This window comes from Cuculus canorus, chromosome Z, assembly GCF_017976375.1.
Source record: "Cuculus canorus isolate bCucCan1 chromosome Z, bCucCan1.pri, whole genome shotgun sequence".
Classification (NCBI taxonomy): domain Eukaryota; kingdom Metazoa; phylum Chordata; class Aves; order Cuculiformes; family Cuculidae; genus Cuculus; species Cuculus canorus.
The window spans coordinates 53,895,857-53,923,346 of record NC_071441.1 but is presented as its reverse complement, the minus strand read 5'-3'; the positions used below and the strand labels follow the sequence as shown (position 1 = coordinate 53,923,346).

Genomic DNA, 27,490 nt, shown 5'->3' with positions numbered 1-27,490 from the left:
GCTCTTGGTCCTCCAGAGCACTTAAATCTATCTGCAGATAATTCCATTATCTGACAGTTTAACCACTTTCAGGGCTTTGATGCACTACAAACCCAGAGTGATGTAATGGTACTCCGCATGTACATGATCATGATCAACAAAATACATCTGTTTCAGGCATGAAGGAAAACTCAAAAGTGTGACTGCCTGTCCATTTCACGTAACAGCTGGTTCAATGAAATACGATGCATGTTTCTACAAACCTTTCCTTGATATAGCCCTCCTGTAATCTACGTACTTACATCAGAAAACTATCCTCAACATCACATCTTTCCCTGATTATAAAATCAGTTGCATAGGAACTTAAATTTAAAAGAAGTACCACATTCTCTTAGTTCAGTCATGCTCTCTGCTAATCTGCCAGAGAGCTTTCCATGGCACTTCTGCTTTTTTTCCTTTAGCACCTATCAGTCCCGCTCAGGCTTGGGCATATCTGTAAGCTCTTTTAAAACACTTACATAATAGGATATGAATTACTGTAAAGGTAAGACAAGGATTCTGGTTGTAATAATTAACACTTCTTTTGTTATGCAAGATTACCAAGAATCAGCACACATTACCAAGAATCAGAGTAGATTTTTGTTCATTTGCTTGCTTTTTATTAAAAAAGAGTTATGGATAAAAACCCCTGCATTTATTTAAGAACATATGAAGTAATAGGAAAAGTTACTAGAAAAAAAAAATATACAAGATACATGACTGAACTTGTTATCATTAAAGGTTTTCCTTGGCTGTTTCAGTATGTCAGCCAACTTGTAAAACTGTAGAGATCATGCTATAGAGTCATTTCCAGAAGAGTTGTTAAGAGAGTGATATTTACCGTTCCTTGTGCTGTTAAACATCATAACATGGGGAGCAATAATAATAGCACATAGGAGTGAATTGTTCTCGGTTTTAATCTTAAAATATTTTTTTTTACTTCTTACTTCTCTTGCTTATTGCACCCAACAACTTGTCTGTGAAAAAAAACCAAACCAACAAAACAGCCAAGAGCCAGCTGAAAGTTTTTGGCTAAGAATAAGCGATTGAGGCAAGAAAGGGAACCTTACAGCTGGTGTCTACTAGTCTACTATAAGCCGTCTGATCAAGGGGAGTCCATTAATGAAGCGTTCTTAATCCAGTTGCAGAAGGCATCATGCTTGCAGGCTGTTGTCCAGCTGGGAGACTTCAACCATCCCAACATATGCTGGCACAGCAGTACAGCAAGTTGCGGATAATCCAGGAGACACCTGGAGTGCACTGACGATAATTTCTTGAGCCAGGTAATAGACAGTCCTACCAGAGTAAATGTGTTACTGAACCAGATGTTCAATAATGCAAGTGGCTAATCAGTGATGTCAAGTTTGGAGACAGCTTGGGGTGTAGGCATCAGGCACTGGTGGAGTTTGCAGTCCTGAGGGATATGGGTCAGGTGAAGAGTAAAATCAGGACTCTGAATTTTGAGCTCTTCAAGGAGTTAATCAATAGGAACCTCTGGGAAACTGCCCTCAGGGGCAAGGGGTCAGAATAGAGCTGGCAGATCTTTAAGGATGCCTTCCACGGAACGTAAAAGCTCTTGAATCACAAGTATAAGCAAAGTAGAAAGGAAGGAAAGTAACAGGCACAGCTGAGTCTAGATCTGCTGGTCAAACTAAAGGGCAAGAAGAAAATGCACAGGCAGTGGAAGCCAGGACAGGTATCCAGGGAAGAGTATAGGCATGTTGCCTGGTTGCGTAGGGATGAGGTCAGGAAGGTTAAGGCATAGCTGGAGCAGAACTCGGCAAGGAAGAGAAAGAATAATAAAGGCTTCTATAGGAATGTCAGCCAGAAGTGGAAAGTCACACCCCCCATGATGAGCAAGACTGATAAACTGCTACCAACAGACAAGGAAACGGCAGAGGTACTGAATAACTTTTTTGGTTTACTTTTCATTGGCAATCTTTCTTCACACCTCTTGAGAGGATGGATTGAAAGACTGAGACTGGGGGACCAAAGTCGCTCCCACTGTAAAATCCAGTTTGTGACCACTTGGGGAACTTGAATATACATAATTTTATGGGACCCAGTGAGACGCATGACAGAGTCCTGAGGCAACTGGCTGATGTAGTTGCCAAATCACTCTCCATCATATTTGAAAAGTCATGGTAGGCAATTTAAGTCCCTGGTGTCTGGAAAAAGAGAAACATTGCACCCATTTTAAAATGGGTAGAAAGGAGGACCTTGAGAACTACCAGTCAGCCTCACCTCTATCCAGAGAGAATGTCATGGAACAGATCCTCCTAGAAGCTATGCTAAGGCACATGGAGGAATGGGAGGTGATTTGAGACAGCCAGCACGGCTTGCCAAGGGCAAGTCCTGCCTGACTAACCTCCTGGCCTTCTATGATAGGGTAACTAACAGTGGACAATGGAAGAGCTACAGACGACCTGGACTTCTGTAAGGCCTTTGACACAGTCTTCCACAACATCCTTCTCTCTAAATTGGGGAGATATAGATTTGATGGGTGTATTGTTCAGTGGACAAGGAATTGGTTAGGTGGTCACATCCAGGAGGTAGTGGTCAATAACTCAATGTCCTGATGGAGATCAGTGACAAGTGGTATCCCCCAAGGGTCCATATTAGGACATATTCTTTATCAATAACATACACAGTGGGATTCAATGCACCCTCAGCAAGTTTGCAGACCAAGCTGAGTGGTGTGGTTGACACATCTGAGAGATGGGGTGCAACTCTAAGGGACCTGGATGAGCTTGAGAAGTGGACCCATATGAACCACATGAGGTGCAACAAGGCCGAGTGCAAAGTTCTGCATCTGAGTTAGGGCAGCCTTGGTATCAATACAGGCTAGGGGATGAATGGATGAAGAGCAGCCCTGCCAAGGGATTCTGGTGGATGAAAAGCTGGACATGAGCCAACAATATGTGTTTGCAACCCAGAAGGTCAACCGTATCCTGGGCTGCATCAAAAGAAGCACAATCAGCAGGTCAAGGCAGATGGTTCTGGCCCTCTACACTGGTACTTTTTGCACTAAACAGAAAAGGAGTACAATTTCTTCCACTGTATTCCTACACCTTCACAGTCAATCCAATGCTTTAAAGATGGTTGTAAGACATTTTAAAACAAAAATAAGCACAAAATAAGCCTCTTTGGGATACTATTTTTGAAGACCCCTTTTCAACAGGCTGGTTAATTTCCTTTCAAATTCTCCATCCCTGATCCTGTTTTGCTTTCATTAGTATTTGCTTTTTATCCCTTTTTTCCACACATCTAGTGCCTGAATGGAAATATTTGACTGCTCTAAGCCAATTTAATTACTGAGTCTCACCAGCTGTGGCTGTTTTTTTTTATTGTCTCTGCTCTGACTTTTGCTACATGTTTCCACCAAATTCCCCTTCCCACTGAAAGCATACATGCCACCACGTGGTCAACCAGATCACAGAGCTGAACCAAATGAACACTAACTCTACCAGGGAAATTGTATCAGGGAAGAGGCTACTTTCAGCTGGAACAGCCACCTGATGCAGCTCTACATACAGCAGTAGAATTGCTACCAAAAGTATAAAGAAGAAAGGAAGAAAGCACAAGCAGGTTGGAAGAAGGAAATAGAAATAAAGTCTTTGTGAAAGAAACCACTCTTTCAACAGCAGCCAAACCAACGCAGGTCATCCCACAGCAGCTTTTCCCTTAGTGTGCATGTATTCAGACCCACTCACTCTGTGCCCATGCCCAAGCCATACCTTTGCCCATCAACTCTTTTCTCCCTCAGCAATTTCTCTTCCGAATTTCCATCATTTCTCAGGTGAAAATCTGACTGTTATAACAGGAGAGGGTTTTGTCATCTGTTCTTTTCTATCATTAGGCCTTTTGCCATATTTTCTCCTATGTTTCAGCTCTAATTCTTGGAACCACAGAGAACTTGAAAGGTAACAGAGTACACTGAGGTTCTAGGAGCAACAAGAACAGTAGTTTGCTCTTCTTCATTTTCTTGGCTCTTTCTCCATCTTTAGAGGATGATGCAATTGATATTAAATAAATCTCTTTGACTATTTTATTCATATGGCCCTGTTTTAACTGTGAGTTCTGCTCTTTGTATCTGTCCAAGCAAGGTCTAGACGTGCAAAAGCTCTCCTGGGGAATACTGCTTCCCAGATAGAAAGGCAGTGAGTAAAGCTACCTTATTGATACAGACTTCATACCAATAGACAGTGCTGATACTGCTGGAGCCTAAGACAAAGGTGTTATGTTTGCCTTCTAGGGTGACATCTCCATCTTTTCTGCTTCCTGCTCTCCTTGCTTAAAGAGATTTATTGGTAGTTGGTACAGCAAACCTGATTTCACCTGCCTTCAGACAGCAGTATGCACTGCTGGTTTTCTTACAATAGACTTCTCAATGTTGTTAGGTTACAAGCTGACACTGCTAACTGAGCGTGGACTAAGCCTACCCCCTTGGCTGAGTCTATGGACTCTTCCTTGGTGTAATAAAAGCAAGCTCTAACTGTGAACTGCAACCCCAGCTCCGAAGTACAGAAGCAGAGAGGTTTCTCAGTAGAACAGCACTGAGAATCAAAATGGGCAGCATGGACTACTGCAATAGCTTTCAGCGCCACCTGGCATCTAGGTCTATTTTTACCGCATAAGCACAACTTCCATCAGAATATGGTTCAACGTGACCTTTCTATAATGCTCTGATATAGTCTATATTTCACTTGGAATATATGGAAAAGTAATTAAGAAGTTAGCTTCAGGCACTGAAAAATAAAATATGCACTCTAAGAAGAAAAGGAATTTTTACAAATGTGTAAACCAAGAGATTAAATTACTGTTATAGACCCTGGGGGAAAACCTGTTCCCTTAGTATTATATGGAAAGACACTTTTCTTCTTTGAAATGTGTGAAACAGAATAGCTTTGCACACCATAGCAAAATTATTATGCCCCAAAAGACAGCCTGAGATAATGCCGTCACAAAACTACAGCACTTCGGATGCTGAACAGTGTGCAGTAAACTGAAGGCCTTGAGACTAGACCAGATGCATCTTTGAGGCTTAAGGGTGAGAGTTAGCAGATCAAATATCTCATGAACATTTTGGAAAGTTTCAATCAATAAGTTAAGTATATCCGCTTATTTTGTTTTGTTTTCTTTTCTTTTGTTTTCTTTTCTTTCCTGATAACCACCAAAGGAGTATAATTTCAATTTCTTGCAACCAATAGAAAGCCTTAAGGGCATTATTTTCAGGAAAAAGAGATACCCTTTGTGAAAACCAATTTCATATCAACAATCAGTTAGCTATTTTTAAGGAAAAGATATAGTATAATTAGCATATAAGGATGACTGTATAAATATTAATCTCAGTGAGGTATCAAATGTTTTTCATTTAAACCCATAATGCACTTTTCAGAGAATCAATAACATGCTGACAGCACTTTAACCAACTGGAACTCTTCTACTGTTTGATTAAGAGTGGAACACTAAGGAAATACAATGGCAGATTGTTCACAACATTCCTCTAATCAAAAAGACCTATCTAACATTTGAATCATAGAATTATAGAATGCTTTGGTTTGGAATGGACCTTGAGAGGTCATCTTGCCCACCCCCTGTGCCATGGGCAGGGACATCTTTCAACTAGATCAGGTTGCTTAAATCTCCACCCAACCCGACCTCAAACAATTCAAGGTATGGGGCAACCACCACTTCTCTGCGCAACCTGGACAGGTAACCCACTACCCTCATTCTAAAAAATTTCTTCCTTGTGTTCGATCTAAATGTTTTCTAAACCATCTAATATCAAGCTGTTCTAAAGTATCTAATATAAGACTATCTAAGATGAGTAGAAGATTCCTAGCTTCCACCATAAGCAGTGATGAAAAATCAAAACCTTTAAACATTGATATAATGAATTTACCTCAAAATAAAAATACACTGGGACAAGGGAAAACCTGAGATTTTAATAATTTTATGTCTATTGTTTTAAACTTTTGAGGAAAAAGATAATTCAGCAAGTTTTAAAATGCAAAGATGTTCAGAACAAGGAAAAGCACTTATTTTTGCCAAAACTTTGGTTCATAGCTTTGGAACACTTCTACAATACAAATTCCTTTTTTTTTTTTTTTTTTTTTTAAATCGCTATGTGAAACAAACAATTTTATTTCTGAGGAAACAATAATTTAACAAGAAAATTGATAAAAACTCTGCTTATACTTAAAACAAAATTGCATATTGGTCTTAAGTCTACACACTAGGAATATTTAGCACCTTTAGCTGGCAAGCACACCTTAAATACATTGCTTTCTTGTTTCTATCCTGTGAATTTCTAGAAGTTCATAAGCAGCAAGACAGCAGATAACATAGGCATCTTTTTTTATGGAGGAAAGTATATAATTTCTATTCTATCATACATTATGAGCTAGGAAAAAAGGTACTGTCTTTCCTTTGCCACTTCAGAATGCTCACAAGAATAGTCAGTGTGTGAGCACTGGGACAGTCCACCTAGGAAGGGCTTATCTCTAGCACAACTTTCTTCCTGGAACTTTTGCTATTGTGCTTCTCCAATCTAATACTTTGATTTATTTTTCTAAATTAAACTTAATTCTAGATATTTTCCAGCAGAAGTCCTGTTCTCCACTTTCTATGGCATTTTCAAATTCTGTTGTTTCTCAAAAGTGAATTTTTTTCCTTTGTTTTTCACTTTGTTAGGAAGAAATCCTTTTATAGAATTTGAAATCCTAAGGAAGGAACAGATTAAAAATCACAGGAAATTGTAGAAGAGTAATATTGTTTTCCACGGGAAAAAATACACTGCTTGTAGTAGTCACACACAGATATACAATGCAGATGTCTGTATACAGTGACACAAGGCTGTTGTAGGGATTACTTTTTACTAACTTCTTCGAAGAAGAAATTTCTGTCATATATCGAGTCTACTATCTCTTCAGCACCTGAATTGCATTAAGACAATATTAAATCCAAATTGTAAGAACTTTTATTGTCATGAAAGTCTAAATACGTTTGCATATTGTATACACATGGAATACAAAGACACAAATGCCAGTTGCCTAAAACACCAGGCTTAGAAAATAATCAGTGATGAAAGCAAGGAATGGCTTCAGTTAAATTATGATCTCAAAGGGAATGAGTTTGTTATTTCAGTCAAGGTCACAGTTTAAAGGCAAGTGAACAAAGTGCCACATGTTCCGCTGTACTCTGTCTCATCATTTCTTCGAAGAATTAGTCTTTGATGTCTTTAGAAAATTTTCCAGACTTCTTGAGGAGAAAGGGAATACATAAACCCAAGGGGATAGTTTTTTGAGAAGCAAAGCTTCAAACAGCAGGACATTGAACAGAAGTTGAGAAAGTAGGCTTAAAATCAATTTTAAACAAAGAAACCTCCTTTTAGTTCAGTAAACACCTTTAAAAGGATCATGCCACATGTGTAGACAAGAAAAAAAATATGGAAACGAATCTCAAAGAGAACTGTACTGAGATTTTCCTCCCTACTTTCATTGGATGTATGAACTGGCAAAACTATTTAACTGAATTGAAACTCAAAATAAATACATATGCAGGAGTACCTCGAGAGAGTTTATGATTTTCTGTTGTCACAGACATCTACATATTTAACTAGAGGGCAAAATAGATCTAGATCAATGTTTCTCCAGAAGCACAGCTAAGGAAAACATTGCTGAAATCGTGAGGACCATTTGAAAAACTCTTTGGCTTAGCTTTGGTTAAGAAGGATGCAAAAAATAAGCGTGCTTTGTTTTAGATGAAGCTTTTAATGAGTTATAATTACAGTTGATTAGACTGAAGCATTCTGGAATTGAAGGAACTCCTGTGACATACTATTTCTATAGAAAGACACTCACAGGGCACAGGGCATTTATTATTTCAGGATTATTGAACTTCAGCCTAGTGGTTACAACAATCATAGTGAAGTTTTTGTAATTTCACTTCTACGAGATTACTTACAGAGGACATTGTCAGATAAGCTAGAGTCTATCCTGAAGTGCAGAATATGGGAAACAGTATTATTCTATCCCTTTGATTGAAAAGAAATTCTAATTTTGATCCTACTCACAGGTCAACTAACATTTTATAACATTCATAGAGTGTTCATAACATTAATAAATAGGCTGCAATTTAACCTACCTCATATTCTTTAATAAGTAAAGGTATTTTTTGAAAAAATACTATATTGCCCTACAATTAATCTTGTCATCTTTCCTCTCCCGCGACTAATGCACTAAATACAGTTTCTTATCTCAAAAGTGTTTAGAAGTCAATCAAAAGTTACTTCTAATGATTTTGAATGCAAAGTGATGACTTCTGGGCCTTGTAGACGTAAGTGTGCACCTACCCAAGCACGTGAATCCCCAGCAATACTGGATCAGCACTAAAATTAACTAGGACATTAATTTCACTGTATTATGTGTCACAAACTGGAGGAAACTTCATGCTTTTTTTTGGAAAACAAAAAATCTGATAGCTGATAGAACTTGCTTTCTGCCTATACAGGGCACATCCCACTGAAATTACTGTGAAAGGCATAACGCTTTGGAAGCAGTTTCTATTTATTTTCCAGCACCTCTGCATCTTTCAAACCGCATGACTGCCTTCCCACTCGGAGGAAAATGAATCTGTTTTAAGGAGAACACACATCAATGCAATCTGGCAAACAAGGTGTATTAAAACAATCCGATAAGAATGCAATCTAAATGATCTGTTATGTTCAAAGTAACAACATCTGGTCATATCTTAAAGTAAAAACAATAGAAACTTTAAATTATAAAGGATATGAAGAACAATTCTTATTAGGTAAGATGTGATGTTTGAACTTATTAGGTAAAGAACAATTGTACTTTATTCACCGAATTTCCTCTGGAAAAGCAAGAACAAGTAATATCTTTATAATGAAGGTTTAAAAATAACTTCATTTGTATGTACATGCCCTTTATCATTAAGTTTAAAACTTTATTCTAGTTCTTAATGTAACAGTCTGGTTTTTTTTTTTTTTGATTTTGACTTCCCCAGAAGCAAGATAGTACACTTTACTGTTAAAATTGATATCGTACTTCTAGGTTGCACTTTCACAGCACCTAATTTAAGTTCCAATTTAGCAAACACATGCTTAAAAACACTCTCAAAATACATCTACTATGCACTGACTATTCAAATACTAACTATATACTCCACTGCTCTGCAGAGAAAGACCCAAAACAAGCTATGTTTCGTCTTATGAAATTTCTAAAAGCTAGAATCTATACTTAATTCTGATCAGCCACATTTCATGCAAATCTAAAGTTGGGTTATACTTTATCAATATCTGGCAGATCCAAAGTTTAGTACTCAAGGCAGAGACAAAAATTCTTTTCCCAAAGGTGGAATTTTTCATTTGAATCTGAAAAAATTATCATTCTGTGCCTACAGAAGCTTAGTAAGATTGATTCCTGGAAAAAGCTTCAAATTAATCAAAATTTTTCCCAACAAAATAATTGTTTCAAAAATAATCCCCAAAGAATCTAATCACGTAAGTGTCAACGTTCTAGCACCAGATTAAACCAGCAAGATAATTTTTTTTTATTGTGAGGGTGGTGAGGCACTGGAACAGGTTGTCCAGAGAAGTTGTGGATTCTTCATCCCTGGAAGTGTTCAAGGCCAGGATGGATGAGGCGTTGAGCAACCTGATCTAGTAGAAGGTGTTCTTGCCCATGGCAGGGGTTTGGAACTGGGTCATCATTAAGGTCCCTTCCAAACTAAACAATTCTATGATACTATAGATAACAGAAAGTTTTACCGTTACATTAATACTTATTTCTGCAGGTATCTAGTCATGTTCCTTTATAAAATAATTCCTGAGCAGATGAGATTTATTTGCACAAGTGTTTAAAAATATGTTTTGTCTCATATAATCAAGCTACCATGTACCATTTATGGCAGAAGCATTTGTTCATGTGTCCAAATCAAAGAACAAAAAGCACTCTTGTATTCTAATGTATGTATTCTGCATACTTCTAGCTGTTGATTTGTCTGTGTGGAAATATCTATCTGTGTGGGAATATCTATATATAAATATATATCACGTTATCAGTGCAACTTCCACATATTCAATGCAAACTGCATCCTCTTACGGAGTAACTAACATGAAAATATCACCAGTCTTTCCATTATGTGTATTCATAAAGAAACTTACACTCATACAGCTATTACTGCATAAACAATTTTGGCACATTTTTATATGTCAACAAACACTGAAACAGTAAGAACTACAATAATAAAAAACAAAGGCTAAAAATTAGGTGGAGCTCATTTAACCAATAAGAAGTAAGTAAATTAGTTGAGTTTAAAACATGTCTGATCAAGTCTTGGAGGAAAATATTTGAAAAAAATACTGGTGTAAAAAGTATTATTAATAATGGATGAATCAGGGAGATTATGAACATTTAGGAATATTCTGTGATGAAGCAATGCTCAGAAGATGTTCATTACAAATCACTGGATGAGCTTTGTTGAACACAAGAATTATGTGGAGAAGTAACCAAAGCAGTCATACAAGGCAGAGTAAAACAAAACAGTCAGAAGTGATTAAAACCAATCAATTTAAATGAATACAAACGCAAATAAACAACATCATCTGACACTCTAAAAGGCAAGGGTTCCTGGGGAGCTAAATATAGAATCTGTAAGCTTTCATGAAACTACTGAAATTTCAGCTGAGTCTAATAGAGATCTGCAGAGAAGCCCATGTGGCTGTCTCATAAATTCCACCTCCTTCCTTTCACGTTTTTTTCAGCTGATGTATCTGGTTAGCTTGGCCAGCTCACTGCTACAGTCTTTCAGAAAAACTGCAGTGACGTTCAAAATGCAAACAGGGAGACTGTCTTCACAAGATGCTCCACAGGCTGCAACAGGAATAATGCTTTTACAATGTACAACCACAGCAAGGTCATCTTAAATATTACTGCAGCATGTTCATGTATGGTTCTGTCTCTACAAACATGCAAACTTATGTCAGCGCCATAAAGGGAGAAAAGGCTGTTTATTCCCTATGTTAAAAAAAGAAAAAAAAAATCTCCTTTGTAACTGACACGTTAATTGAGCAGGTGTTTTATGTTACTATTAAAGAATTTTCCATGAAAATTTCAAAACTGAGACATCTCACAAGAAACAGACAGCTTGAAGGCTAATGTTTAATAATTATAATATGTATTCCTCAGGGGTGTGTCAGTACTTTACAGTTCTTTCCCAAACTCTTCATTTCTCTGTTTCAGTGTTTTTTTTCTCTACTCTGTCATGCTTTCTTTCCATTCTGCTACTATCTTCGTGTTAAAACTGCCTTTTGCTTTCTTCTCTATTCAGTGCTAGTCTTAACTACTCTCTCTCTCTCACATTCTACTTTTGTCTTGGTTCTCTGTCCTTTCATTTATTGTTCTCCATTGTACCCTAATTACTTATATTGCTCTCAAGTTGTAGATTAGTGTTGTAAACAGTGTTTAATGTTTCATTTGGCATCTTCCTTTCTTCACTCACTTGTCTTATTTTTTCTCCTTTAGTCCTCTGGAGATCGCTATTTTTTCTATTAAGCCACTATAAAGTGACTCCCTATTCATTTGATGTTTGAGCTCACCAAATTCATACTACTAAATGCCATTTCAAATATGTTAAGCTCTTTAATGGCATTCTTCTTTGGCATGTTGTGTTCTTTTTCTTTAAATACTTCCAAGATAATGGATTGCCAATTAATTCGAAATAGTTAATTTTCACCAACAGAACAAACGCTACGTGTTAGTGACTCTTGGGAGCTCCCAAACTAATTTTTATGACTGTGTTGTTAACCATTCTTACTGCTTGGCAGCCTGTCAATGGAAATAAAAGTTCGCTGAGCAGATGTCCAAGACAGCTTGCAGAATGTTTTCTTTAAGTAGGACACTTCTACACTTGCTATTCTTCCCTTTGGTCACTGATTGTTCCCAGGGTGCATTGTCTTTAAGAATGCCAGTTTTGGGGGGTCGTACAGATGATTTAGCTTCACCAGCATAAAGACAGACAAAAGTGTTAAGCCAACTTAACCAAAGAAGAAGCAGAAGAAAGGAAGGAACACGTGGTAGAGAAGATCTGGAAGTGCTACTGGAGGAGTGTATATCCTACTAAATTGAGTGGGGAAAAAAGACAAAAGGAAGGGGAGCAGACACAGGAGAAAAGAACCCAACAATGTCATAGCTATTTAGCATGTGTAATACAGAAAGCAAAACTGATGAAAATGATTTTTTAAAAAGGTATCTCTCTAGGAATTGTTGCCATAATGCAAATGTAATCATAAATCATTCTTACCTGCTGAAGTTGGTTCCTCTTCAAATGAGGCTATGCACAAAGGAAGCAGGAGGGTAGAGGGGACAGAGACAAGGGGGAGGGGAAAGGAAGGGAAGAAAGAAAAAAAAACAGATGAAGAAATCCATGTAATCCTAATTGTTATATTATTTAAATTTGCTTAATATAAAAGCAAAATGACATCATAAAAAACCTTTATCCTAAACAGTTTGATCAACTTTAGTAACAGATATTTCATCTTAATGGAGAAGTAAGCTAAAATGAGTTAAGGTCTTAGTTTGCATTTATAACATTTACACTCCTAACCCTTCCCTCTATTTTAGCTAGTAGGATAAACCCAATACTGGAATAGCAAAGCTCAGTAGAAACGTTTCAGCCAACTTCTCTGCAGCAAAATTCACTGCCAGAACTAGCTGTTAGTACTAAAAAGGAGCTGTTCTTAAGGAAAAGCCTTCTGAAAAATTGACTGCAGGACCCAGACTTTTAGTCAGCTAATTGCGGATACTGTCTGGTGACACAGCTAAGCTAGTTGCTGGTTAGTGGTTAATGAGAGGCATGTTCCACACCTTTTTCCCATCTCTTCATCTTTTATTCCTCCCGTTCCCTCTAGTTTCTTCCCAACCTGGTGCTGGAAGTAATGAATTAACGATCCTGAAATTAAGTAGTAAGGGAGCAAAAATGGCAGTTTTGCAGTTTGGTATTTCTCTCCTAGGTTGGGGGTGGGAAGGCAGTTGCCTACTGACTCTTTATTCCAGATGTTTGTCTGAGGAAAGTAATAAAAATCTATACCTTCACACTAGAACCTTTCCCTTTTGGTGACAGATAACTGTTGAATTGTCCTAAGTTATCATCACAAACTACCTTTGACTGTCGACTATCTGTTACCCATACATTCAAAAGAAAGACGCAGATGTATTCGCAATAAAACTGTATTTTAAAAATATGTGAGTGACCTAGTTCTTCCTCTCCTTGCAGTCAGTATGTTTTATATACACATACATCATAAAAAACTTCTCAGAGTTTTGCAAAGTTTTCGCTGACAGAAAAAGCGGCAATCAACTGTTCCTCACTTAGATACTCTAAAAGCATCCAAAAGTATAGTGGACAGGTATGGTTGGACTCAATGATGTCAAAGGTTTCTTCCAACTAAATGATTCTATGATTCTAAATTTGAGAGGGCTCTCCATAAATGTGATATAGAGACCCTGTTAAGATAGTAACATGGGTATCCGTACTTGTATTTTTTCTCTTTCACGGAATCTTTTCTACAAGTTGAAATGGAAGCTCCTTCTCTTTGATTTTCTGCAGAATCAGTTCCATATAAACAACGTTCCTACAGCCAAGGCAAACACTGATCCACCCTGATGGCGTCAGAGCTCGCCTTTGGCACGCGTAAAGATTTCAGACATTTTCTCAAAGATCAGTGTTGTGCTTGGTAAGTTGAACTCTTTGCCTTCAGTATCACTCAATGTATTATGCTGGGTGAAATTAGGAAAGGAATAGGAAGATCTCTCCTTACTGAAACTTCATCAGACATAGCAGAGACCTTGTCAACAGACACCAACTGCAGTTGAGACCAATATAAAACCTCATTTAATTCAGTGCAATATTCTGTATGCAACTGTGTGTGAGACAATTAATGCTGGACATACAGGTTGTTTATAACTGCAGAGTAGCACGTTGTCCTTTGGGGGCTGTCAAATCTAATCCACAGAAAATAATGAATTACTGTCTGAAGCACTAGCTAACCATCTTGCCTCTAAATAAAGTTTCCAGTGATAAATAGGTGAATTTTATTTACCTAGCTTGGTGTTCAGGTAAACACTTAAGAGGGCTACTTTACAAGACCAGTACATTATGAAATGCAGAATCTATAACGGCCTAAACAGGTCATTCAACAGGCTAAACTTTTCCATTTGTAACTCCTCATTTAGTGTCTAGATATGTATTTTGAAAGTAAATTACTCCATTTTGAACTGCACATCACATCAAGCTTTTAAATTTTACAATAGCAAGTTCTTTTAGTGTATAATCATCGTGTTTAAGTAAAACGTGTTTGCAAGAGTAGATTTCAAGACAATTAAACAAAGAAGATAAAAAACACCCTGTTGTTTCTAAATTGAACTAATCAGACACATCATTAGTTCAATGACATGACAGCTAATTCCACTGAAAAGAAACTGAATATTTAAATCTTAACAGAATCAGAAGTAAATAAGCAAATTACAAACTAAATCAATCAAATATGCTGTAATTTCTCAATGTACCCCTGACAGAGAGGACTGCACAAACAGAACAGAAGATGGAAGTTAGTTAGAAGTTCTGTAATTTTTACAAGCGCTTAAAATCTGTATTAGCTGCAAGCTCCACTGCTGTTTGAGCAACAAATAATTAAAAGTACTAGTAACTGGGCATTAAACCTCATTAAACAGGATTCTCCAATTATACAGAGAAGATTCATTCCAGTAACATCTTTTTTTCAGACTACTATCTGAATAATACTCTTACATTTAAGTTCAAAGCTGGATTCTATTAACAACTTGAAGTTTTTTTCAGTGGGACCACTTTGCACTTAGGTACACATCTACATAAAATGCATTAAATAGGATAGCTGAATGTCAGCTGAAACAAATAATTCAGATGTCAACATAGCAATGCCAAAAACATTACTTTTCAGTTTATTTAATTATTTTTTTACTATTTGATTGCTGTTGTAGGCTCTTTCACGACTAGGCTATGTTAATTTCTTATCTGAGTTAGACCAGACCTAGTGAGGTTCTTACAGCTTTTTTTAAAATGCAAAAGGCCTGTTTTCTACTTTTCAATACAGTATTTACTAACACTAGCCAGAAATTAAAGTTGCGTACTAAAAATAAATAGTCAAAAGTAGCTATGAACTTCTTTGCACTCAATGTACACTGTTAAGAAAAAAATCTCTGGCTTTACGTGCCAGGACTTCTTTCATTCCTTGTAGCTTGATAAACCATGCTTAAAAAAATAGCCTTCTGCAAGCTGTTACATTCTCAAAGAGTAGACTATTTTTGCTTTATCATACTGGCTCAAATGCAATGTCAGCGCTCTGCTTCATACTTGTTAAGGAAATGCAGCAAATTATCACACCAAAAATATCCTACATAACACCACTTTTTTTTTTTTTTTTCCCATCAGCAGGGATTAAAAACTTGAAGTTGTTTCAAAAAGGTATTTAAACAGTGACTCATTTCCATAGTAATTATCTTTAATTTACTTTCTTTACAAATTTCAGAGGGTTGGAGTAAGTTGGAATTGCCTTGTTCAACTGAGCTGGCACAAGCTGATGACTCATGCTGGGTGGTGGATGACCACCTGACTGCAAAGTGGTGAGACACACATCAAGAAGCTAGGTATTTGACAAAAAAGCTCTGAAAACGATCACAGACATCCCCAAATCATGGTTTGATAAGAGCACTGCATGACCTTAAACTGTAAACTACTCTGCAGCTTTAAAGCGTTTTCAAGAACATTTTTCTTCCCCTTTTAATATATCATTGACAAAATATAATAAGACATATGGCAGCACAAATATTGGGTATTTATCTTAAGAGAGAAAATCTGACGTTCACTTTAGAAAATTTAATCATGTTTTCCTTAGAGGTGAATAAAACTGCACAACAGCAACAGGGGAAAAAATCCCAATATTATGTGGGCAAATTTGGAAAGCATATACCAGAACACATATTGCCCAACAAATATTACCCTAACAGAGATAACATAAGAAGGCAATGCTTGGCTTATATGTAAATACCTATGCCAGACTTCTGATTATTTCTGTTACAATGGTGGAAACCTTCATAGATCTGGGAAAAATTTGAACCCTGAAGCGCAGGTAACTTGCAAAAGGCAGATTCAGTGTAACAGTGTGTTATACTGTTATATATTATGACATATTACATTAGTTTTGCATTTATATTAAAGCTCCTGTTAATTTTAAATTAATGTGGAATACATTTGCCTTTAATATTCAAATAAAACATAAGACTTATAAAAAAGAATTAACTTAGATATACATTATTTCTATGGAAAACGCTAAGCAAGAGCTCTGTAATATTATCCAAATGAGCCAACTGTGAACAGTAGGAGCCAAGAGTAAATAATATTTTTCGGAATGCAACATAAAAAATAAATTATACTCTGCTCAACATCAAATCTCAGGATCTCAGAGGACCTGCGTGCTATGAAGACTGACTGACTGACTTTCAAAAAACTCAGCATCCATCATTAAGAACATGATTTTAATGCTCCAGGCATTTCATCGAAAACACATGCTTAAGAATCATAGAATCACTAGGTTGGAAAAAACCTTTGGGATCATCAAGACAAACAATACCTGTCCACTACTAAATCATATCCCTAAGCACTTCATCTACTCATTTGTTAAATACCTTCAGGGATGGTGACTCAACTATATCCTTGGACAGCCTCTTCAGTGCCTGATAACCCTTTTGGTGAAGAAATCCTTCCTAATACCCAATCTGAACCTCCCCTGGCACCTCCCCTGACATCATTCCCTCTCATCCTACCACCTGTCACTTGGGAGAAGAGACCACCACCCACATCTCAACAACCTCTTTTCAGGTAGTTGTAGACGGTGATAAGGGTCCTCCTCACCCTCCTTTTCTATGGACTAAACAACCCGAGTTCCCTCAGCTGGTCCTCATAAGACTTTTTCTCTAGCCCCTTCACCAGTGTCATTCTCTGGATGTGCACCAGGACCTCAATGTCTTTCATGTAAAGAGGAGCGCAAAACTGAACACAGTATTCTCAGTGTGGTTTCAACAACACCGAGTATAGTGGCAGAATAACTTCCCTGGTCCCGCTGCCCGTGCTGTTTCTGATGCAGACCAAGATGCTACTGGCCACCTTGGCCACTTGAGCACACTGCTGAGTCATTTCCAGCCAGCTGTTGACCAACAACCCCAAGTCCTTCTCTGCCAGGCAGATTTCTACCCACTCTTCTCCAAGCCTCTGGCGCTGTACAGGGTTGTTGTGTCTGAAGTGCAGGACTTTTTAAACCTCATCCCGTTGGTCTCATCCCATTCATCCAGCCTTCTCAAATCCCTCTGTAAAGCCTCAATACCCTCAGGAAGATCTACGCTTCCTCCAACTTAGTGTCATCCTCAAACTTACTAAGCATACATTTAATCCCTTCATCCAAGTCATTGAAAAAGAATTCAAACGGCACTGGACCCAGCACTGACCGCTGGGGGACACAACTTATAACTGGCCGCCAACTGTATTGAGCTCCATTTACACCACTCTTTCTGCCTGGCTAGCCAGCCAGTTTTTTACCCAGCAGAGAGTATGCCTGTCCAGGCCAGTGGTAGCCAGCTTCTCAAGCCAAATACTGTGAGGAAACAATGTTAAAGTCTTTACTGAAGTCCACCTACAACTACATCTACAGCCTTTCCCTCATCCATTAAGTGGGTCACTTTGTCATAGAAGGAGATTGGTTAGTTTGTCAGGACCTGCCTTTCATAAATGAGTGTTGATTGGTCCTGATCACCCAGTTGTCTTGTTTGTGCTGTGTGAGAGCACTCAGGATGACCTGGTCTATGACGTTCCCTGGCACTGAGGTCAGACTGACAGGCCTATAGTTCCCTGGATGCTCCCTCTGAACTTTCTTGCAAATGGGTGTAACATTTGACAACCTCCAGCAAAGTGAAACTTGAACAGTCAGACAGAACTGCTGGTAGATGTTGTTTGGCAAGCACCTCTCCAGCATCTTTAATACCCTGGGGTGGACCCCATCTGGCCCCATAGACTTGTGAAAGTCTAACTGGCTGAGCATGTCTCTAACCATTTCCTCTTGGGTCATCGGGGCTTTGTTGTGCTCTCTCTCCCTGTCTTTTGGCTCAGGAGGCTGAGTACCCAGAGAACATCTCACTCTACTATTAAAGACTGAGGCAAAGAAGGCATTAAGTACCTCATCCTTATCGTCATCCTTTGTCACTATTGTTCCCCCCTACATCCAATAAAGGATGGAGATTCTCTTTGGCCCTTCTTTTGTCGTTAATATATTTGTAGAAACAATTTCTATTATCTTTCACAGAACTGGCCAATCTAAGTTCTAGTCGGGCTTTAGCCCTTCTGATTTTCTCTCTCCATGATATCATCGGAACCTTGCAGCCCCCTTGAGATGCCAGCACCTTCTTCCAAAGATTATATACTTTCCTCTTTTTTCTGAGATCCACTCAGAGCTCTCTGCTCAGCCCAAGAGGTTTTCTTCTGTGCTAGTTCATTATCCAGTATACGGGGATGGCCCGCTCTTGTGCCACCACGATTTCCTTCTTAAAGAGCATACAGCCCTCTTGGGCTCCTTTGCCCTTTAGGACCACTGCCCATGGAACTTTATCAACCAGCCTTCTAAACAGTTCAAAGTCTGCCTTCCAAAAGTCCAAGGTGGTCATTCTGCTGACCCCCCTCCTTACTTCTCCTAGAACTAAGAATTCTATCATCTCATGATCGCTGCTCCCCAGGCATCCTAAAACCTTCACATCTCCCACCAGGCCCTCTCTGTTCACAAACAGCAGGTCCAGTGATGCAACTTCCCTAGTCTACTCACTCACCAGTTGCATCAGAACATTGTCCTCCACACACTCCAGGAACCTCCTAGACTGTTTCCTCTCTGTTGTATTCTACTTCCAGCATACATTTGGAAAGTTGAAGTCTCCGCCAGGGACAAGGGCTAGTAGTTGTGAGACTTCTCCCAGTTGCTTGCAGAATTACTCATCAGCCTCTTCTTCCTGGCTAGGTAGTCTGTAGCAGGCTCCCACCATGACATCTGCCTTATTGGATGCTCCACTGATTTTTACCTGTAGATACTCAACTCTATCATCACTATAATTGAGCTCAAAGCTACCAAAACACTCTCTAACACAGAGGGCTATCCCACCGCCTCTGCTTCCTTGCCTATGCAGCCTGAAGAGTTTACAGCCAACCACAGCAGCACTCCATTTGTGTGAGTCATCCCACCACATTTCCATAACGGCAATTATATCATAGTTTTCTTGCTTTACAATTACTTCTGTTTTCTCCGGCTTATTGCCCGTGCTGCGTGCATAAGTGTAGGCGCAGTTCAGTTGGGTTGTTGATCCTGCTACTTTCCTGAGGAGAAGAGTCTTAATTCTTAAGTGACTACTCACTGAATTTTCTAACCTGTCAATAATCTTTACATCTTTGCTGCCATTTGACGTGCTATCCCCCACTTCCTCTGAGGTGGCAGACCAAAGGTCTTTATTTCCTGACTCTTTCTACCCCTTCCCTTGTAGGTATTCCTACTTCCCCGTAGTAGGTATTCCTACTTCCCTGTAGTAGGAATAACAGAAGAGAACACTACCTGTGCACCCAATCCCTTCACCATTTACCCCAAGGCCCTGAAGACCCTTTTAACTGCCCTCAGATTTTGTGTTGGGATTTTGCTATTGCCTACCTGGAAAATCAGTAACGGATAATAATCTGTGGGCCTGACCAGAGATGAAAGTTTTCTTTCTACATCTCTAACCAAAGCCCCAGTTAGGCAGCAGACTTCCCTGTGTAAAGGGTCTAGTCTGCCTATGGGGGCTTCCATTCCCTTCGGATGAGAGACCCCTATGACAATGATCTGTCTTTTCTTCTTAACAGAAGCCATTTGGATGGATGGTTTAGGCTGTCTTAACCTAGGGAATGTTTCTAGGCTGAGAGTCCCATCATCCTCACTGAGGTTTGGTTCCACTTGCTTCCACAGAGCTTCGTATCTATTGTGCAAGGGAAGATGGGAGGCAGAGGCTGACACAGGGGACACATGCCTGCTGCACAGGGCAGGAACCTGCTGCCATTCTCCTCTATCTCCTAATTTTTTCTCTTCAGGTGAATGGAGAGAGGATGAGGAGTTCTCTGTCACATGAGGCACGTCTGCCTGCTGGGTCTGACACAGGCACCATAGGTTGTTGTTCCAGTGGTCAGTCTCTCTCTCACACTCCCTGATAGAGTCTACAGATTGCTCACCTTCTCACCGAGTTCCATCACCAAGCAGAAGAGTTCCTCCATCTGAGCACAACTCCCACAGGTGACTTCCCCACTGGTGTCCGATGCCAGTGTAAGAAGGACGGAGCACGTCCTGCAGCCTGGCATCTGGGTGTCAGTGCGCACCCTCTCTCTGATAGGCTGCATCAGTTATGGCTTGTGCAGAACTTGAAGCAGCCTTAATTTTCTGCCAAGTGGACACCATGGTTCACTGGTCCTTCTGGTTGTGGTTCAGGATTGTCCCTGCACTCTCGCTGCACACCCCGCCTGCTTGCCCAGCCCGCATAAAGTGCTGTGCCATCCTTTTCTGATGTGCCACGCGCTGGTTTGCCCACTCTTCTGTGCTCCAATTGCTAGCACTCCCCAGAGGGAGAAGCTAGTCTCTTTGCCCTCTCCCTGTTCAGGGGTAACTTCAGGTAATTTTTCCATAAACCAGCTCAATCTTTGATCCTCAGCATGGCCCTCTGGGCAGTACTGTAATGACTAATGAGGCAACCTCTCAACAAATAGAGAGCTGAATCAAGCTATGCTTCCACCAGTCCCCCTTTGCACCCAAACCTCACTCTGTCTCACATTGTCAGGTTAAATGCACTAAAGACACCTCGAAGCCACAGCTCATCTGATTAATGCTATCTCACTACTTCATAACAGCTGACGAACAACTCAGCTGGTTGCCACTGCAACAACTGATGTAAATGTCATACCTAATTATAAAAAGGAGGAACAAACATTATGGAAAACAGACTGTTTTCAAGATGCATGAATCTGGTGACTCTGGAAAACACACAATTTATGCCAGTCAATTAAATACTCATCTGTTAGTGTAAGTAAAAGATCTTTCTCTGGCAGTTTTACAGTGAGGTTGGGTTTACTCTGTTACTGTGTGTTAATTTTAATTCTAATACAGGGATACCAGAACATCCTTCAGCATTCACTTGCCCTTTAGAACATCAGTGTCTATTTCTAGCTTCAACTGGCTACGATGTGTTTGCAACTATTCCTGAAAAAAAAACAAAACCAAAAAAAAACCAAAACAAACAAACAAACAAAAACCCCCCCAAAAAACCCCAAACCCTCAAAATACCAAAACAAGAAGGAAGACAACAGGCAACTCACTAGTCAAGTCAGACGTAACTCAAAATGATAAAACTCTGCATGGATGAGAGATGTTAAACAGAAACATTTAATTAATTAATTAAGAAATCCTAAAAATGCCTCTGGAACTTAATAGTAGTTCACTCTTAGTAGATTCATATCCACTTAAACACTTGAAGACTATGAAAACCTTACTCTTTCTTCTTTTCATTATTTTATTGTTTAATTATGAAATAAAAGATTTATTTAGGTGAAGTTTCATTTATTGCAGAAGACAAGATTAAACAATTTTTTTTTTTTTGTTATTCCCTTCACATTTACAACTCTGTAGAACAAGAGAACAAGGCAGTTGATGGAATGCCCACTGTACCTAATATTTGGCAAGATATTCTTCTTAAGGAAAACAGCATAAAAATATTGAGTTTTAAAACAATTACTCAGTTCTTAGTCAGCTGCAGTTCTTGCCAAAGTTTTAAGTACTGTCAGAGGCAGAACAGTACTTAAAGTTTTAATTCTGAAACCAGTAGCAGTCAGTCATGTCTTGAACTATCACAGTTTTACATACATGTACATGTACTACTGTATGCAGCTTTGAGAAGACGTGTGTGTTCCAAAAGACTGAACAATATAATCAGAAAATATCTAGCATTTTTATATACAAATATAAGTGCAGTCAAATAGCTAAGTGACTAAGATCATAGATGACTCTACAGTAGCCTTTGCTTCTTTAATTTTTAAAGAGCGTTCTCCAACATCCAAATTCATAATCAGAAAATTAAATACTTTAAAAGGCTGTAAAATGCAGTTATACTTAAGTAGCTACCTGCTAGCATGTTACACTTATGGCAGCAAAAGTCTATCCAGGATGTCCACACAGTTACACACGAAAGGCACTTACCAAGCCAAACAATTTCATACTTTCACATTTCAGTCACTTGCCTGAAGCATTTTCACTTCATGATTTTGTGTGTTTTAAGGGAAATATGATGTGATATTCTTATGTAAAAGGAGAATTTCAAAATAACATTAATAAAGTAATAATGATAAGAATTTTTATTTTATGGATATTCTTTTTCTTGGGAAAAAAAGCCCACAACCCACAGTAAAAGACTAATCATATGTTCAGTGAGGAAAGACTCAAAAACCAATAAACAATGTTCAAAACAGCAGAAAATATCAGTGAAGATAAAGAAACTCCAGCTCTACACGGCTGTGTAACACCAGATAACAACTTTAATACACAAAATTACTGTGAGGCTATTGTGTCAGTGAATTATGTCCGGATTGACCAGCTTGCTTCACTGAAATATATACTAGGAAGTTCAATAAACACACAGGAAAACCAAACAACTTTCAAAGCCTAAAATTTCAGGACAAATATGTATCCTGCAATTTTCAGTGCTTTTCCAAATACTTTGTGGCTTTTGATATATTTTCTTATAAGGCAGTTACAAAGATTTTGTTGCTATCCTTTCTGGGAAAATGAACCTGTATAAACCAACAGATAATTTTATCATCATATGAAAAGTCTTAAGAGTGCAGAAAAACAAAATGAAAATCATTTGCTATACACTGTTTCATAGAAAATACTCTACAACATATTAAGCAAATTGAATAGGACCAGAGCCATACTGTTCTCAGTTCAAATGTCTTGCTTGGTTCATAGGCCCTACAGAAGAATTAGCTTCTTTTTTTTTTTTTTAAGTCCAAGTCTACGGTACTCTTTTCAGCATGACTGAGGGCCGGTGTACTGCTTTACAGAGATGATTTCCATACAACACAATCTTCATCACAGAAAATGTGAGCTGTAAACTTTGTAACATGCCCAGAGGAGAATTCAAAAGAGCAGATGGCAGTAAAAATGAAGAAAGTGGCATTCTACAAGTCCTGTGCAGGGGGACACAATGCTTTGGTGTGGTATATGTTTTTTAATTGATTTTTAATAACTTCAGTAATAAGGAACAGAAAATACACCGTGATAAACCTACATAGCATGAATATGGGAATAGAAAAGAAAAGACTTGACTCCCTGTGCAAGAAAGGCAAAGCAGATGTTTTTAAATAAAAAAAAAAAAACAACAGTATTTTAGTTGCCCAGGTAAGTTTTGAATAAGGAATGACTGACATACTAATATTAACTTCCAGCTTTTCTGACTGGGCAGAAACAAAAGAAGATCCTATTACCTTTTTAGTTAATATTGGCTTTAGAATATAAACTTTAACACAACTGGAGTAAATACGTAAATAGATTTGAATCTACTATTGTTTGATATTGAAAAATATATGTTGAAAAATACATAAGATATAGACCATCAAAAAGTGTCAATAAATTCTAGCTTCAATAAAACACTGCCCTGATCTAGATCATAAAGAATTTATTATGATATGTCTATGTTAAAAGCAGTGGAAATGACTTGCAGGAAATATCAGCTTATCCAAAGGCATCTTCAGACACCTTATTGAACCTGGACTTTTTAAAACCTAGCACACGGTTCTGCCCTAAAATATGAGTGACAGAGCAGCTTACCTTAAACCTTGGGCAGTTTGAACAAATTACTGTGATCTAGACTGGTTTTCCTGAGCATGCAAAGTTCTTTGCTAACAACTGTATTTCAACAAACAGAAATGTCGAGAGAAACATGCTTAAACATATGTGTAAAAACAAATGTTTTTCTCTCTTGCTGCCAGTAAGGTGGCTTTTCTCTATGCAGTGAATGAAGACAGGAGAGAACACAGTGATATGAGGTAAAAAAATGCACATGGCATGAGGTTTCTTTATTCTCAGAAATGCTACATTTTTCCCTTAATGTGTCACGTTCAGAAAAAAATTAGAGCTTGAGTACTCAACAATTTTTCTCACAAACAAGTGAAGAAAATTTACCTTGATTTTAGTTTTATCTTAATGAATAAAACCACTAGAAGTCAAAAGTTAATCAGGCTCTCTGACTTCACCCTATAAGAATTATTTTTACAGCAGCTGTCAGTCAACACTCTGGTGCTTCTCCACGCCTTTCAATTTTTGTTAGTGTAGGAGTCAGGCCCACTTATTTTGAGCTGTGTTTTTTCAAGACTTTTTTCAGCCCAAGTACATGGATTTTCTGAAACCTATTCCACTCTTACTTTTCCATACAGTTCTCAGAGCAGATATATTTTCCATGCACCTTCTTCCAGCAAAAACTGAGTCTTGCATTTTCCGATCATGCTTAACACCCTCTTCAGTGGGTGCATTTAAAAAACAATTACAACTAGCACCTCCCACCATGAGAAATAAGGACTGCTGGACTCTGGTGAGCTGTGTTAAAAATCTGTCCCTCATTCCTTTTGATTTTCCCTCTTTGGTGCAGCAAACACATTGCAAAACTTCTCCTGTCATTACTCTCTTCCAACTGATGTTGGACATGTTGACACTGTCTAGAGCACACTCACATACTCACATCCCCACAGGACATTGTTGCAGCCCATCTGAAAACCAAGGATTATGCTTCATATAATCTCTTTCCCTCAGCAGCTGAGGTGTTGCAAATGCTTCTTCCTTGGTTGGTTCAGTTCAGAATAACGTAAATCATTACTTTGATCCCGGCCTCTGGATTCAGTAGTGCCTTGTGTTCTTTGTAAAAAAAGGCATACAGAAATGCCGGATATACAGAGAAAGCTGTATGCACCTCTGAGCCATTGAGGACAAGAAGTGTTCTTACATTAAGAAGGGCTGTAAATGTTAAAGAAACCAAATACGTTTCTAATGTTACTCTGCTTTTTTCCCTTTAAGTATTTGCTACCTCTTGATCTCTTTACATAGCAAACCAACATGCATTTTATGACATGTTGACCACCACGTTCCTTCAGCACAGAAAAGACATGTGACTGCTAGAGCAAAACCAGAGGAGAGCCGTGAAGATGATCCGAGGGCTGGGACATCTCTCATATGAGGACACGCTGAGAGTGCTGGGCTTGTTCAGCCTAGACAAGAGAAGGATCCGAGAAGACTTCTAGTGCTTAAAGGGGGGCCTTCAGGAAAGCTGGGGAGGGGTTCTTTATCAGACAGTGCAGGGACAGGAAAAGGGGTAATGTTTCTTAGCTGAAAAAGAGGAGCCTTGGATAAGATATTAGAAGGAAACTTTTAATTATGAGGACGGTGAGGTACTGGAATAAGGTGTGCAGAGAAAATGTGGATGCCCCATGCCTGGAGGTCTTGAAAGCCAGGCTGTATGAGGCTATAAGCAACCTGATGTAGTGGAAGGTGTCCATATCCTTGTCAAAAGGATTGTAACTAGATGACCTTTAAGGTTCCTTCCAACTCAAACTATGCTATGACTCTATGATTCATGATATTATCATTACTGAAGTACATTACATCTAAAGAACTAATTGCAACAATGGTGATGTAAAAAAATCCTATTGCTTTCATAATTATCATCTCTAATGCTCAATGTAAATGCACTTAAATGCTCTAAGTATGTTTCTGGAGATTTGGGAAAAGGACAGGCAGATATATACTTAATTCAGAGGAACTACTGTGACACTCTTGACTGGAACTCAACTGATTTTCTCTTAAGTACACTAAGAAAAAAGAAATTACTATCTTATCTTCTCCATCATTAATTGATTTCTTCAGGTAAACTTTTGTTGTTTTTTTTATTTTCCTCACCTAATGGAAAAAGATTAGTATATATTAAGTAGAAGAGAAAATCTTTATAACTGGGTCAACTTAAAACTTTCATGCTTTTAGTGAAAACAAGTCATTTTAATTTCAAGACTTTTAAGAGGCAAAATAAAAGCCAAACAGTTGTAAAACATTTGGAATTTTTTTAAAAAATTCAAAATTCGACACCAATAAACACTGGCCCTCAAAAATAAAAATTAAATTCAGTAGTATGTTTTCATTAATATTTTCCCAAGATTTTAGGTTAGAGCTTCTTCTGTTAGTTTTTAGGTCAAACACATATATATGTTAGTTTTCAAAGTAAAAAAATTCCTTCAGAATTTAACTCACATTCATGAATAATTTGCACAGCCCGCATGGCATTTTCCAGCTAATATTCAATGCAAGAAAAAGTTCAGGTTTAAAGATGGGCAGTCTAAATGCCTATAATGGTAACAGATACAGTTTTACCGCATTTTCAGTTGAACTTTATACAGCATTATTAATGTTAATGGGAAATACTAGCTCATGCCAGTACCTAATAATAAAGTAAACTTGACTTAACTAAAAAAAAAAACAAAAGATAACTTTTTCTCCTCCAAAACCTTTTTTGTTAGAAGTTTTAGGACTTCACTGAACAGAATATAATCCCCTTTTAAGAAAATTTGCCAGAATATTATATTTCAAAATAAAAACACATATTTTAAAGCCTATATTAATTACTGTGTGCAGCACTCTGAAAGAGCTTTCTACATCAAAAATTATTATAACTATATACAAGATATATTCAAGAAATAGATATAAAAAATAGTAGACATGAAATATCCACCCAACAAGCAAATTCTTCTACTTCATAAATATTCCATGTTTTAACCTTGTGACTCTGCATTAAAAGGACAAAATGACACACTGTATGTGTAAAAAAAATTACACATATACACATGTATACACACATACATACATGACCTCCTGCTGTAGGCCAGTAGAGTAAAATGTCCAATTGCTATCTTCAGTCAATGACTAAAGCAAAACATCCACTATTTGATTGAATTTCCTTCAATTACATATCTTCTAACCGATTCTTAGCACCACTCAAAGGTCTTTACAAGATATTCACTTTATAAATGCAAAAGTCTGACCGAACAAAGTCACTGAGTTTATTTTCTCCTGGTGACCTGAAATAAATCAATCAAATACACATTTATATTAACTTCCACTAATTGTGCTTCTTTTACTGTACTATTGTGCAATTTAAGAATTTTTAAATGGCCCCTCACAACCCTAAGGGACAATTCAGACCTATATAATGCAGATAGAAATCTCAATGAAATAACCAGGGTTTGGTCTACCCAGGACAAATCCAAGCTTACAACT

The 27,490-nt window shown here is 38.0% G+C and overlaps 1 protein-coding gene across 1 annotated transcript in view; it reads right to left on the bottom strand.

The window, feature by feature from the left end:
* EDIL3 (EGF like repeats and discoidin domains 3) overlaps positions 1-27,490 on the bottom strand; it is a 259,985-nt gene that overhangs the window by 141,705 nt on the left and 90,790 nt on the right. Inside the window, exon 3 of the mRNA XM_054055095.1 lies at positions 12,346-12,375. Coding sequence (XP_053911070.1) covers positions 12,346-12,375 — 30 coding nt within the window. The remainder of the gene's footprint in view (positions 1-12,345; positions 12,376-27,490) is intronic.